This window comes from Anser brachyrhynchus (genome assembly GCF_964034855.1).
Source record: "Anser brachyrhynchus genome assembly, chromosome: 16".
Classification (NCBI taxonomy): domain Eukaryota; kingdom Metazoa; phylum Chordata; class Aves; order Anseriformes; family Anatidae; genus Anser; species Anser brachyrhynchus.
The window spans coordinates 5,131,225-5,146,049 of record NC_137734.1 but is presented as its reverse complement, the minus strand read 5'-3'; the positions used below and the strand labels follow the sequence as shown (position 1 = coordinate 5,146,049).

Here is a 14,825-nt window from a genome sequence, read left to right as displayed (position 1 = left end):
GAAGCAATTAATTTTTCTACTTATATACATAACAGAACTAACTTCAAGACCATTCTTCTTTTTTTTTTTTTTTCCAAAGATGTTTTGTCACTGTTTCTTTCAAAACAGCAGCAGCTATATAACTGTGAAGCCTAACTGTAACTCTGTTCATGCTTTGAGAGCACGACTTTAATATACACAAACCCACAACCCGGCAAAGCAATCATAAACTTTAAAGGTAAATAAGCACTTAGATCAAGCCTGAACTTCAATATAATACTAACTTCAGGAACTTACGTAAGATCTGTTTTTTCCCCACTATATTAGGTATGAGGATATTAGCGACTGCAGCGAAGATATTTAAAATTATCAGAACCAAAATCACCAAAGACTTTTCACAGTTTTACAGTTCAGTAGTTGAATGTTGTCAGTATCTGAGCAAAGTACTTGCAGCCAGTTATGTCTGCATGAACTGCACTCACGGCAGTGGCTGCAAAATTTGTGGAGTTACTGAATTCTTGTCTTTTCTAACCAGGCTTTGAATATAGGGCTTGATTAATGCTCCTGGCATTTTAATTCTGTATTGTGATGTCTTGTCGTTTCAAAATCCACGTGAAAGAAAAGCAATTTAATTTTCCACAGAGAACCATGGTCTCGGGAAAACTTGAGAAAAAGTAACTTTCTAGCTGCTAACATCTTTAATGAGCATCATGCTTTTGTTCTTAGCTGTGAATATGGTAGACCAAAGCTCTCCCGCAAAACTTGCAAACTTTAGAAACTGACAAAAGGCAGGGTTTGACAAACCGACAGAATGTGACATCTCGATGGGGTTTTTGTAAGTGTTGTTACTCAACAGTCCACAGCTGAAGCTGGAGCTGGGGGCAGGGCCGGAGAAAGAATGCGACACGGTGGAGAGCAGCCTTACGCCTTCAGATAAATAACCTGAGGGATCCTGCAACTTGTTTTCTACTCGTGAAACAGATTTTAGGGAATAGACTGAATTGGCATGATACATACAAATAATTTTGATTGCAACTCTTTCTGGTAGTACTGAAACACACTTAAACGAAACATCCTGTTTTGATTTAAAATATCCACAATTAAATTTACTAACCTTTCTTTATATGCTATCTGCAACATATGTTCCCTATAACAGCTTATAATACACTAACTACCGTAAGAAAAGATATAGCAGACTACCTTAACCCTTAAACCCTTGCCTATTATCACTTAGTGGCTTATGTTATGATAACAAACGGGGCCACACGCAGTAATGTTCTAAGCACAAGTGCCTGCTTTGCATGCCGTACGAACCCCCTTTTACTTTAAGTTTACTTTAAGCTCTTTACGTTCGGTAGGTTTGTCCGGCAAAGAGGTGCTCTCAATTAAGGGGAAAACGAAAAGTAGCAGCGAACCGATGACTTAATTTTCACCCGGGAAATCAGTGATAAAGTCCCGGAGGAAAAGCCCCAAACACCGCTTCCTAAACCCGTAGCCCAGGTCCGAGCCTCAACCTCTTGTTTCTATCACAGGGGCCACCCTCCGTCCCCAGGGGAGCGCAGAGGACGAGAGGAGCGGGCACCGTCCGAGGGCGATGGAGCGCGGGCGGCAGAACAAAGGGGGGCGGCGGGAGGATGCTGCGCGCTGCCGGCCCCTCACCTGCACCGGGCCGGGGGCGGGGAGCGCCCGCCCCGGGGGAGGCAGGCAGGGAGGGAGGGAAGGAGGGAGGCAGGGAAGGAGGCTGCCCGCTGCGGGGAGGCGGCTGCAGCTGGGAAACAGCAGCTCCGGTTTCTGCTCGCATTTGGGGGTGGGGTGGGAGGTGTGTGTGAGAAACGCCAAGTGATGGATCTTCCCTGCTCCTGACGCCGCTCTCTCCCCGTCGGGACTCAGCGGGCGCTGGAGGAAAGGAGCCGCGAGGGAGCAGCGCCGCTCGCAGCCCCGTGGGGAGCCGGCTGCGGGGAGCGGCGGCTGCCTCCGGCCCCCAGCGACTCCTCCCGGAGCGGCCCCTGCGCTTCACCTTTGCCTGCAGTTAACAAGCGTGCAATTTGGGGTTAATGGAGCTGGGGTTACTGTTCCTCTTTGGACTTACAATTACATCGACTGCAGGTAACCGGACTTTCTTTCTTTCTTTGCCGTTTCCACTCACGCACACAAAGAAGGGCTGCTGCTTTTGCCCTTCTTTTCCCCAAAGGCTGTAAGCAACACCGCGGGTAGCTCCTAGGCATCACTGGCCGTCAGTGGGTTAAACCCCCCAAAACCTCTCCCGGGCCGCCCCCAAGCCCCGGTGCTGGCATCCCGCGCAGACATAACGGTGCCTCTGGCCGCCCGAAACTTCTCGGGCTCCCATCCCCAAGGGGGCTGCAAGCCGGGGGGGGGGGAGGGGGGCGCGGGGCGCCGCAGGGGGGTCTCAGAGCGCTGCTCTTTCCCCTTCCCTTTTTGCAGGGTCCTCGCTGCCCCGGCCTCGCTCCGTGCCGGCCGGCGGCGAGCCGCGCTCGGCGGCGCTGGGCCGGGAGGAGCGGGAGGGCGGCGAGGCGGCGGCGGCGGCGCCGGGCGGCGGCGGCCGGGCCAGGGCTGACGGCGGGACGCTGCGGCGGCGAGCCCGGCGCTGCACTTGCTACACCTACAAGGACAAGGAGTGCGTCTACTACTGCCACCTCGACATCATCTGGATCAACACCCCCGAGTGAGTGAGGGGCGAGGGATGGAGGGGAGGAGGGACGCGAAATGGCGGGCCGGGCTGCGAGGGGCCGTCCCGCGCGGGTCGCCGGGAGGTGAGGAGAGGGGGCTGCGGGAGGTGAGGTGAGGGGCTGCGGGGGGCTCCGAGGGGCTTCGGGCAGGCAAGGGGGGGCTGCGGGACCCGCCCGCCCACGGCCACCCTCAGGGCAGCTCCACGGGAAGGCGGGGCCGGGGTCGGGGGGCGAGGGGCGGCCGAACTGCAGCACCCCGCCACCTGCCCGGCCTCGTCTGGGGGGGGAAGAGGAGGAGGAGGAGGAGGAGGAGGAGGAAGGCCGAGGAGCGGGCTGCAGGCAGTGTCCCGGTGGAGGCAGCCCGGGGTGGACTGCGTGTGCAGCCCGAGTGCAATTAGTCATGGGGGGGAAATGGAGTTATTTTGTAGGAGAAACCTGTTTCTAATAAACCGCTCTTTAGGAAGGGATGAATAGTGTATGTGTAATTGTACTGGCTTTGATAAAAATTCATGTGGGAGAGTGCTTTGACATTAAAATAATATTTTTTTTAAAACCTCAATATACCAGCGTTAGGATGTTACAGAAGAGTGTCTTTTACAACTACGCTCTATGGGAATGGTAAACACAAGCTTTTCTTTTAACACATAATAAAAACACTTCTTGAAATCATAATATTTGCCATGAAGTGGAAATTGTGAGTTTCATGCAGGTCAGAGGGGGTGAAGCACATATGCAGAAAAGCAGGATCCATTACAAACAATATCTAATTAAAAGAACTCATCCAGGAAGAGTGACACTTTGCCTACATCCTACAGGTTACAGTCCTCCTCCTAGCCCATTGTATATATCCTGTCTCTTAGAGTGACTAAACAATTCTTAAGGATTTGTAAAGATTTTCATAGGCTAAAAGGTATCAGTCCTGTAGGAACCACAGCAATCAGTTCATTAAAAAATAATCGGGAGATTGGATGAGTCTAAAACCAGACTCCATTCGATGAACTTGAACAGTTAGAGACCTTGGGACGGTACAACTGTGAGCTTCCACATGGCACCACCAAGTATGCCGGTTTGCGAACGTTTCTCTTAGCCATGAATCAATTTGAATCAATTGCAAACCTTTTCATCAGATTAAAATAACAAATGGAATAGAAAAAGATAGAGAGTAGCAGTAGAAAAGGTTAAATTAAACAGGGTTTATAGCACTTAATTTGTAAATTCGCATGTGTATCCCAGCTAGAGGCCATGCCTGATGACAAGTTTTTTTGAAATTCTACCAGCCTGAAAGTACAATGTATCAACAGAAGTCATTAAAATGTTTTTTCTTCACTTCTTTGTTGTTGTTTTCATTTTCATTCCATTAGGAAAAATATTTTGGATGCAGTCCTGTAACATGTGTGTGGTAATCCACTGATGTGCAGATTTTCTTCTAAAAAGTAGAGAATGGAGAAATATATATAAGATTTCCATTATACATATAGCATTATAAATGAAGTATTCATAATTCAAATAGCTGGGGCTATGATTCTCAACTTTCTTAACTAAAGTCGATTGTACACAAAACAACAGCAAATCTCTGAGGTACACAAACTCTACTGCCACTGTCCAGTGCACAGGTCTTGCCTGTGATCACTCAACTTGTCTAAAAGTTTGGTTTCTATCATAGTTGATTTTTATGCCATTTGACCGGACATTTCTATGCAAGCTACAGAATGTATAGATTTGAGGATTAAGTATTCACATAGAATGATAAATTCTATACAGGGCTGCCTTGCTCCGTTAGCTGGTTCCTGAGCCTTGCCTGCTCTGAGCAATGAAAGGAAAGGCTCTGTTTACACGTTAGGTAGATGTACAAATCTCCCTCTAAGCTGAAAGAGCACAGCCTTGATTTTCAAAGATTCTAGGATTGCAGAAGAATGCTTCTAAATACAAGGGCAGAGGTAGTCACTGAATTAAGTATGTATGGAGATATTCCACATTTTTGACCATGTTCAGTGCAACAGGAATAGGATTAGGATTTCATGTCACATGTATGAATGAAAAGGTGCTAATTCTGGCCTGGTGTTCTACCTGGAACAGTGTCTCAGTAAGACAAAATATTTCTGGATGTGAGTGAGAGGAATCAGTCCTGCCTGTGCACTTTAATATCCCAAGGAAGTCATACAACTTCTTCTAAATGGATGTAACCCTTGGATCTGTACAGACTGCATGGCTGTTTATAGATAGGGCTTTCATGTTGCTGTATACGTGTTGTTGAAAGTTTTTATATTGATTAGTAAAAAGTATTGTTCAAACATAACTTTGAGGACAATACACCCAACAGAAAGCCAGAAAGATTATGTTGAAAAATAGAGAGGTTTTCAGAGAATTGTAGAATCGTTTAATGTTGGAAAAGACCTCCAAGATCATCAAGTCCAACCATCAACCCAAACAAGTTTAATGGTGTTTTGTATCTATTGCTGGTACCTATACTCACAAAGTTGTACTTGTATCTTCATCCAGATGGGTCTCTCTTGCTTACGATACTATTATTAAATCATGAGCAAGTTAGTAAACTTTTGGAGCGTGTTTCTTAAATAGAACAGAACATCTTGAGTTGGAAGAGACAAGGATCAAGTCCAACCCTTGGCTCCACACAGGACTACCTAAAAATGAAACCATATGTCTGAGAGCATTGTCCAAATGCTTCTTGAACTCCAGCAGGCTCGCTGCTGTGACCACTTTCCTGCGAGCCTGTTCCAGTGCTCGACCCTGACATCTGTTGACTCCGATCTTTTTCCTGCTTATTTGCTTCTCATTTCTTTTTCAGTTTTACTTCCTACACCAAGCACTACAATTGATTTTTTACTATTTTTTCTTTCTATTTTCTCTTGATTTGTATCCTTCACTTTATCCTTTTCTATTCCTGTCACAAATTCCTCGTTATTTTCTGTTACCAGGTTACTCTTTTCTCCATACTTCACAGACAAACTTCACTTCCTCCTCTGGTTTCTTCCCTCTACTCTTTCCAACAGAAGATGCTCTTAAGCATTGTTGTAATATATTCAAAGCAAATATTGGTCATGATCTCCCCTTTTCCTTCCCTGGAGAAGTGGTTAAAGTTTCAATGACAACAGTGTTGGAGGCAGTGGCCTTGTCAATACAGGGCCTATTTCTATCCTTGCTGAGAAACCACTTGGATCAGCAGGGTGACAATTCTGGAAGAGCACACAATTGCAGAGTATCCAACCTCTGACTTTGCAGCTATTTCCAATTAAATGAGATATGATGTGTACACATTTGAGTATTACTTTATACTTATCTATGAACCACTGGGGTTAGTCCAGATCACTGAGCCTACCAGTGTTATTTTCACCTAGTGTGAGTCCCTTATGCTGGGAGCATGGAGAGCCCTAAGTGGGAAAGACATAGTCCTAATGGAAGTCAGGTGAGATAGAACAGAATAATGCAATTACGTGATGCAGACAACAGTTTCATAACAAAGACAATTAAAAGCTGGTAAATTTTTCTCAGTGATAAAACTGGTTACTCAGAATTAGTTTGCAATGCATTTTTTTGTCAAGTTATTAATTATGCATATCTTGATCTGTATCTTGATCTATAGATACAGACGCATTTTGAGGGTGAAAGAATGGCTTGTCTTTTAAACAGTACCCACTGATGTAATACAGCTACAGCTTAATGCTCAATTCTGTATGTTAAAGAAAAAAACGTGGGGAAGACCTTTTAGATCTGTACCTCTTTACAGGAGTCCTATATTTCAATATGAACTGAGCTTGTGCATCCAATGGCAAAATGCGCTTCAGTTAATGACATTACTGTTGCTGCATTAACTACTGCAGATGCTCAGAATGATTAGTAAAAGATTAAAAGATGAAAACTATAGGAAAGTAATACTATAACTGTGACACAGTATCAGATACCAAAGTGGTCTTTAATTCTGAAATAAAAGAATATGTGGCAATAATACAGAGACTTTCAAAGGGGAATCAGTGTAGATACATAATCGTAAAAGCACTTCCTCACTCAGATTAAGCAACAAAATTAATTTATTGAAGTGTCTAAATCAACGCAAAAGTTTTTTCTCTAGGTGACGTCTTATTTCAGTATTAATTATTAAACTCAAAAGATGGGTAACTGAATGAAATTCTATGACCACGTTATAAAGGGCAGTTTAGGTGATGATCTAACAGTTCCGTCTGCCAATTACATCAATTTCTGAATCAGTACGATTGGATAGACAAAGCGAAAGGGAGAATTTGTTCTATTATCTTTGTGTTTGCAGCTCTGATCCTCTGACATATTCTGTTTCCTCTGTGGTTACACATGTTGTATCTGTTTCCTCTGGGGAAGGACAAGGGCATGCACTAACTTGTAGTCTGTTGCTTTGCTCTGTGGGATATAGTGGTAGAGGCTATGGTGAGTGTTTCACGAGTATGTGTTAACATTGGGATGCTATAAGGATGCGATGTTTTGTCATTATTCCTGAATGGACATCAAAATTCAGCATATGAGCAGCACTAGGTCAACAACTGTAGATGGTTCACCTGTAGAAATATGTTTTTCTGATCTAATATGACCACCTGTAAAGGTGAGAAAGGCCTTTCTTTTCCTTTCTTTTCCAAAAGTACTGACAAATGTGTTTGTTGTGGATTCAGGACTTTTCAGAAGCTAGAGGCAACAGTGGCTGATTCCACTTACGATCAGCTGTCTAACAGCCATAAGCTAATGATCTTTGCTCGCTGCTGGCTTAGGTCACTATCATAAGGCCATCCTGGAATGGAAACAAGAAGACTCCAGGACAATCAATTGGATACTCCTCTAACAGGATGCCCTGCTGACTCACTTTTCCATTTTCTTCATAACATCTTTTTGTTAGCTGCATCTCATCAGTAATTGAATTTCGTTGAAAGGAAGCCTGCATAATATTATTTAAAGTGCTTTTCATCCTTATGGTTATTAAGTGTTATAATAAAGTCTTACATTTTCCCTATTTTTTTGAGAACTATCTCCATCATTAGTTAAATGTAGACACTGTCCTGTACATTACTAGAAATAAAAGAACACAGTTAAAGATTTCTCACTCACCAAAACAATTAAGCATGTGCTTATGATCTTAATAGATGAGACTAAAAATACGTGCTAGCCAAAGGCATGATGATAAAACAGTGGCTGCAAGCTAGGCACATTCAAATAAAGAAGTTGATCTCTCTGTTTAACAGTGCGCATTGTTAACCATCAGAACTAAGTGCCAAAAGAAGTGATGAAATGATGAATCTTACGTTGAATTGATTTTATCTTTCTGGATGAAGCTTGCCCTGCCCTGTTGCAGGCTATCAAGATTAGACTATGCATGTACATCTCAGGTCTTAAGGTAGCCTGAATAATGAAAGATAAAAAGAAAAATTTTAACAAGCTAGTAACAATTAAAGTAACTAAAACTATGGAATCTATGGTCATACTGGTAAAAAATAAATAAATCAGGCATAAAGAAGATAAAAGGAATTGATGTAAATGAGGAATATTAACAAAACGAGTAATACTATTATTTTTTTTTAAGTTACAAATATTTGTGAAAAATTAAATGAGATTGTAAACTTCTCCTACCCTAAAGGAGGATTTTTGATATTAAAATGCTACACAAGTCTTCACATCAAAAGTGGACTATTTCAAATAGGTTTACTGAACATAGTAATAGGCTTCTACTGTTATGGTTTTATTTTACCATAGACAAACCGGTGTGATTATTAAACCTTTTATACAAACATGGTTATTCCTGCATATTTAAATCATGTACTGACTTCACACCTTGGTTTAATACAGTTTAATTGCATGGATTCATGGGTAGACAAGCCTTTTGATGTATTCATTCTTTGCCATTATTACAAATAAAACCCCAAGGGTTTCAGAAAAAAATTCTTGTACAGTTCCAGCTTTGCACACTGACTTCACATCTTGGTTGATTGCCTATATGCATAGTCCTAGCTTTTATGCATATTCCCAGGTAGACAAGACAGTTTGCTTGTCATTTGTCGTTATCAAAATGCATGCATTTTACTAGTGGGAGCAGTGCAACTAGTTTTCACAATTAGAATCCTGAAATCAGTGAGATAAGTATCAAACTTAAGAAAAAATATCTTCAGAATAGTTCAATAATGGCATATAACTACACGATCTTTTACTTAAAATAAGATTCTTCTAGGCTGAGATATAAAATAGCTTGCTTTTTGTGTGCCTATTCTGTTTTAAAAAACAGGTCAGTATACTCTTGAATGAACAGATCCAGTGTTTCCATTTTACAATACCTTTAACATTCCAGGTTTTTTAAAAAAAAAAGGTGTGGCTTTGTTTTTTAGTGAATGCCTTCTTTTGACAGTTTCATATTGAAAGGAAATTCCCATTCCAGTAACTGCCTCAAATTCCCCCTCTCTCCTGCTTGGTGTGCTGCTCATTTCTCCCGACTGCTCCTAGACCGTCTCATTCTTTTCAGGTTTCCTCATCCTGCATTGTTCCGCCTGATCCCTGGGTACCTTAAATCTTTGTCTGACACATGCACAGCTTGCATGCCCTCCGCAGTCTAAATGTAGACTATATCCTGTCTTCCTGAAAACCTTATTTACAGTGCTGACAGTATTGATAGCTTAACAGCAGTATCCACAGAAAGACCTGAAATCTCTCGGCTCTGCAGCCTAGGCTCCCGTGTCACTGCTGGAGCTGGCCCTGAAGAAAACAGGGTCAGGGATGAGACACGCTAACAGCTAATGCCTTGAAATTTCACTACAGCTGCTCATGTTGGCCTAATTCTAAGACTAAACAAAGAGTAAACAGTCTCCATGGCCGTCAAACCACAGGCACTTTCATCAGTCTTAAAGTTTAACCTTTGTTCATTTTCCCCCAGGTTTGTTTTATTTGTTTTTAAACCAGCAGTGGGTTTTGAACTGTACACACTGCAGGAACACGCACCGGAGAGTGTGTTCTGTGTGTGCACTGGTATGGTGGCTTCAGAAACTAACAATGGGTACTCTGAATTTTGCTTTAAGAAAGCTACCATTTGCCACCTAATTTTATCTGATTCCTTTCCTTCTTATTTTCCAGCTGTTCTTGCCCTTTGGGATTTCCCTCAGTCTGTTTCCTTTAGAAACAGCCCCCTTGTTAATAAGATTTCCTGCCAGGCAGAGGAAGAAAAAGGAATAATGGGAGCTTGGGCCCCACAGACAGAAAATATTGCACCAGATACATATTTTTAATCATATCACTTGCCACAAAACTGGGAGCAGATTAGAACAGGTATGAGATACTGAAGGATACGGGCAGTGCTGTTTAGAGAGAGGTATTTTTGTGAAGCAATAGCTTGGTTCAGCAGGTTAGCCTCTCCGGGTGTTTGGAGAATGAAATGAAAAAGAAAAAAATACGCCCCCATGGTTCGTTGATTTCACTAGCCTCAAGAAATATACCCCAGGTTTTACTCAACGCAGACTTTTTTTCTGATCGTATTTGATACAGAAAACATGTAGCATCCTTTTGACAGTTATAAGATAAGGGTTTTATTGATAAAATAAACACTAAGAAAAAAAAAACCCACATATTTTGATTTTGCTATGCAGAGTTTTGCTCAAGCCTGTGTCACTGCTGTGATCCTCCTGGGATGGTGCGCTATGGAAGATGCCCAGCAATAATCTGCCTTATTGCAGCCTTCAGATTCTCTCACAGTACTTGGGTAGTGTGAAATCTCACTGGGAGGTATATCAAAGAACCCATCTGATGAGTGAGATGGGATGGTGAAGTAGGTATGTGCAATGTCTGGCTTATTGCCTAAGTTAGCTATAACTAATGAACTAATTTGGAGTCCTCACAAATTAACAAGTATTAATTAAAGAATAGGATTGAAAAAACATATAAACAAACAAAAAACAAGAGTGAAGGTAAAACCAAATCCAGCAAGATCTTGGAACTACGTCTTTTATGGATAACAGCTGCCTGTTTAGATAAAGAGGAGCACTGACTACAACTAAATGGAGGATGTGGGAAATAAAGGTGTGGCTATAGAGCTTAAAAACTCGTTTCTCTCATCTGAAAATAATTTTAACTGCAAAAAGCTACTCAGAAAGAGTACAATTTCTATGAACGGAGCATGTGGTTATAATGACAGAAGACCAAGAAGTCAGGGACTTCTCTGAAGAGCATTCCCATGGTGTTTTACTTCTTAAATGATGATGAAGAGGAGGCAGTGATAATATGGGAGGAACTCCTATTGTGAACTACTCACAGTTTAAAAAACCTGATGATGCCTGTTGCAGACAGTTGGATTGAACTTTCAGAACGGCCAGCGATACCATCATCTGCAGATTCACACAGTATTACTGCAGTAGCTTTACGTGGAATTGTACACAGAAATATCTGTGATTTCCCCCAGTGCCTTTCATTTTGGAGACATTTTGGTGTGCTTGGAGGATATTAATTTTTGCTCCCTTTCCATATTCTTTGTTCTCAGTGGTCCTTGCAGGGAACTCGTACATTTTAAGATTGTCTGAGAACACTGGAGACTGCTGGGAGCCTTTCTGGCCTGGATACCTGCCAGAAAATATATTGCTGAATATTGAAATCGCAGCATCTGAGATGAATGCTGCAACCCCCTCATACCTTTGTTTTGGCTGAAACTCTCAAGTGCCCTGAAGGTATCTGCTGTGTTTAAGTGGCTGGGAAAGTAGAAAATAATAGCAGCTCATAGGTCAATTATAACATAGCATGAGAAACTCAGCCACATGTTATAAGAATTAAAATAGACCAATTGGATTTGGCTGCCTGAATTCTGAACATTCACTCTAGTATAAATGAGGGACAGCTGGACATGGGCAAATTGTACACTTCCCAATTAGACTTAAAGGCAAGAGTTACTCAATGGGCAGTTTTTTCTGTGGGAAATTTGCACTGGTATCACTGATTTAGAATGGCTGTTTCACTATTACTCAGTACTTGTCTTTTTCAACAAACAAATGCTTATCTCTGTTAATTTACTGACAAAAACTTGCTTCAAGAGACAGCTGACTTTTAGGTCAGCTTTTTATGTTGTATTTGGCAGATACAAGTACAGAAATACAGAAATGCTCTGGGTTATTTAAGGATCTGAATATCTGACTTGCATAGCTATACTTTTGCCTTTTAAAATTCTAGGAGAAGCATTGGCCAGCCTAAAGATTGCTGCCTGTTCCTTCCATTGCAGAAATCAAAAACACGTTTCAAGTGACAAGAGCATGCTGTGCTTTGATTAGCTTTGTGCAGCTCTATGTTACACATGGGATTATCTTTGGATAACAGATCTGTTGCACTGACTGCCCATAATTTTATTACATGAAATAATTCCAGGCACTGGAGGGTTAGGTTAGCAGCTTCTTTTCCACATACAGCCTTATAATGAGGGAAATAAAGAACAAAATAGCTTATACTGAAGAAGAAGCTATTTCTTTAAACTCACACCTTCTTTAATTTAGAAAGTGGTTAAAAGCTGACTAAAGAAGAGAGATGCCTCACCTGAAATGGGAAGCAAAGCAAATGCTTGGTGACAATTAAATGTTGACAAAAATTCCCACCTAGCAAGTAGAAATTGTAATTCTGTGTCTGTCATTTTGAACCTGAGCACTGCAGCACCATAAAATTTGCTGCACAAGCAGCCATTTATTAATCACATGTAACAATCTCAGCATGCTGCTAGGCAAATGCTTCTGATACTTGTTCAACTGAATCTCTCTGGCATCTCACTTCTGAAGTACTGGGAAAGAGGCATGAACTAACTTGAAATACTAACATTTTCAGCTGCTGGAATGATAACCATGCACACACGAACATTTGCTTAAATGTTGTGATTTATGAGTTGCATCAGAGTAACTGATAGGCACGAAAACAGTGACTATATTTTTTAGCTCTTTCTGAATACTGCTGGAAAGATTCTGAGTTGCTATTGAAGTTTATCTGTTTTGGTTCAGAATTTTTGGCTTAGAAATAAAAAGACAGGCATATTGGAGAACTATTAAATTTCCATCTCTGATTGGCAAATCTGCACATCAGCTTACGTAAAAATGTTTGCTTTGGTATTCTAGTTAAAATTCTTACACTTGAAAATGTCATTGCTTTTGCATTTATTTCTGGACCATTGAGAATGAAGTGCTCTTGAATACATTTTCCAAGCTATGAAGCACACCCTTATAAGCCTCAGGCTTACAAGTTTCATAGAACTTAAGGCACTTCATTAGAAAGATCAGAAGCAGTATCTAAAATATCAGTTTCCTCTTCTGCTTCTGGCTGTGATTCATGCTTCTAATCACTTGGAATTACACTACATTGTCCACTTCTGCCAGTTTGCTGGAATTTACTGGCTCTTAGGAGATACATCAGACTGGGAAAGGGCCCATTCCTAACTCACCATAGTTCTCATACTGATGCATTAACATAAAATTGAAGTTGATTATGATTGCACTTAGCCCATTAATTTGCGAACTGCAGCAACTAAGGAATAAAGCACGTGCCCTTTTGCCTCTCCAGCTGTGAAGGCAAAACCTCTGACACAGGCCAACCTGTAGCTCAGTCCCACAGAGATTCTCATTTAGAGAATCAGAATAAGAAAAAATAGTATCATATGTTGGGAAAGTGAACTTTTTAAGGGGAACCACTTTAAATAATGAAAATAAAATACTACAGTATTTGATGTCTTGTTAATATGATGTGGGATGACATCTGAAAAAGCTGTAAAAAGCTTCCTTATCCCTTTACAACATATCCACCATGAAATAGGGGTTTCACAGTTGGTTAGACCAAGCAAAATTCCTGTTTTCATTTCAGCCTAAATCTAAGAAAGAAGTTGAATAACAGAATTGTCCCAGACTGTTTCCATAGAGGGTTCACTACTCTTAAAAAGACAGGAACTTCCTTCCTCCCATTCCTATCTCTAAATACCAGCCATTACTTCATAAAAAACATGAATGTATCTAAAAATATGACTGTACAACAACTATTTATACAGAAGTTACCTATATTAGCCATTTATCATTCATTATTCTCCAGTAGATGACAGTACAAAATTATTAATACTCTTCAATTATAAAATAGGACTTGCCCTTACCCCTAAAGACAACAGATAGCTTCTCAAATGGCTGTTCGAAAAGAGGGGGCAAAATTAAGTCCTAAATTTATGTATTCTTGGCCTTTCCTAGTGTTGAGGCATAGCCGTAGAACGAAGGAAGTGGTGAAAATATACAACACTTTCTGCACAGATGTCAAGAAGATCAGCACCTGCTGGAGAGTGTCTCATGGCCTGTAACAAACAGAAATACTGCTTGTGATTTTGTCTCTTTCTGTGATTTTATGATAAATCTACCTATGATAGGTGTGCTCTGGTTCAGGCTGTGAAAGATGAGACACATGGTTACAAGCTGGTACGTTACTAGCAGTGCAGAGGTTTGAATAACTGATTTGCATGAACTGTACTGATGTTACATCAAAAATTATTGCAGAGATTACAAAAATAATGTTTCTAAACATTTCAGCCCACCATGAGCGTGGGAAAATTTGCAGCTTTCCAATTAATAGCCTAATGATGTTTTTATGAAAGCAAATGAAACAAGTCCAAGTACACGAAGTTAGTGGTTCCAGAAAGATTATTCAGGCTTTGTTCTGCAACCCTTCTGTAATCCTTCTATAACCACTCTTACTTCCTCTCCCCCGCATTTCTTTTTTTTCTCCCCCTTTCACCTCCACTCCTCTTTCTCACTTTTGAACCCTTTGGTTTTTTAGCATTTGTGCGTTGCTTAGCCCAGCCCTTGAGTACACTGGAACACTTGTGGGTCTCCAGAAGTTCCACGTGGTGTAAACCTGAGTTGAGATTCTTTGACAACTTGTAGTAGGAGAACAATTTATGATGTACATCAAAACTATCCATGCATTTTTGGGACACTAGCAAGCAGCGATGAAGCATTCCCTTTTCTGATACTATTGCCTATAACCCATAAATAAAGTATGCCAAACTTCAGGGAAATAAAGAGAATTACCTCTATCTATCGCCATGCTGCTGTAAAGAATATGTAGGCACCAATGCTTTTCTGTGAGAGATCACATGAGAAGGATTATCTAGCTGTTCTCACATTTGTGACTCAATGGGTCATGTTCCTAAAC

General features: G+C 41.2%; 1 protein-coding gene across 5 annotated transcripts in view; it reads left to right on the top strand.

Annotated features, from left to right (window-relative positions):
* The first annotated feature begins 1,627 nt into the window (after positions 1 to 1,627).
* EDN3 (endothelin 3) overlaps positions 1,628 to 14,825 on the top strand; it is a 31,936-nt gene continuing 18,738 nt past the window's right edge. For 2 of the 5 annotated variants that reach the window (XM_080558176.1, XM_080558177.1), the window contains exons 1-2: positions 1,629 to 2,085; positions 2,422 to 2,662. In XM_080558176.1, coding sequence (XP_080414302.1) covers positions 2,034 to 2,085; positions 2,422 to 2,662 — 293 coding nt within the window. In that variant the 5' untranslated portion in view covers positions 1,629 to 2,033. Of the gene's footprint in view, positions 2,086 to 2,421; positions 2,663 to 14,825 lie in introns of all 5 variants that reach the window. The other 3 variants (XM_080558178.1, XM_080558175.1, XM_080558174.1) reach the window with 3 other exon arrangements.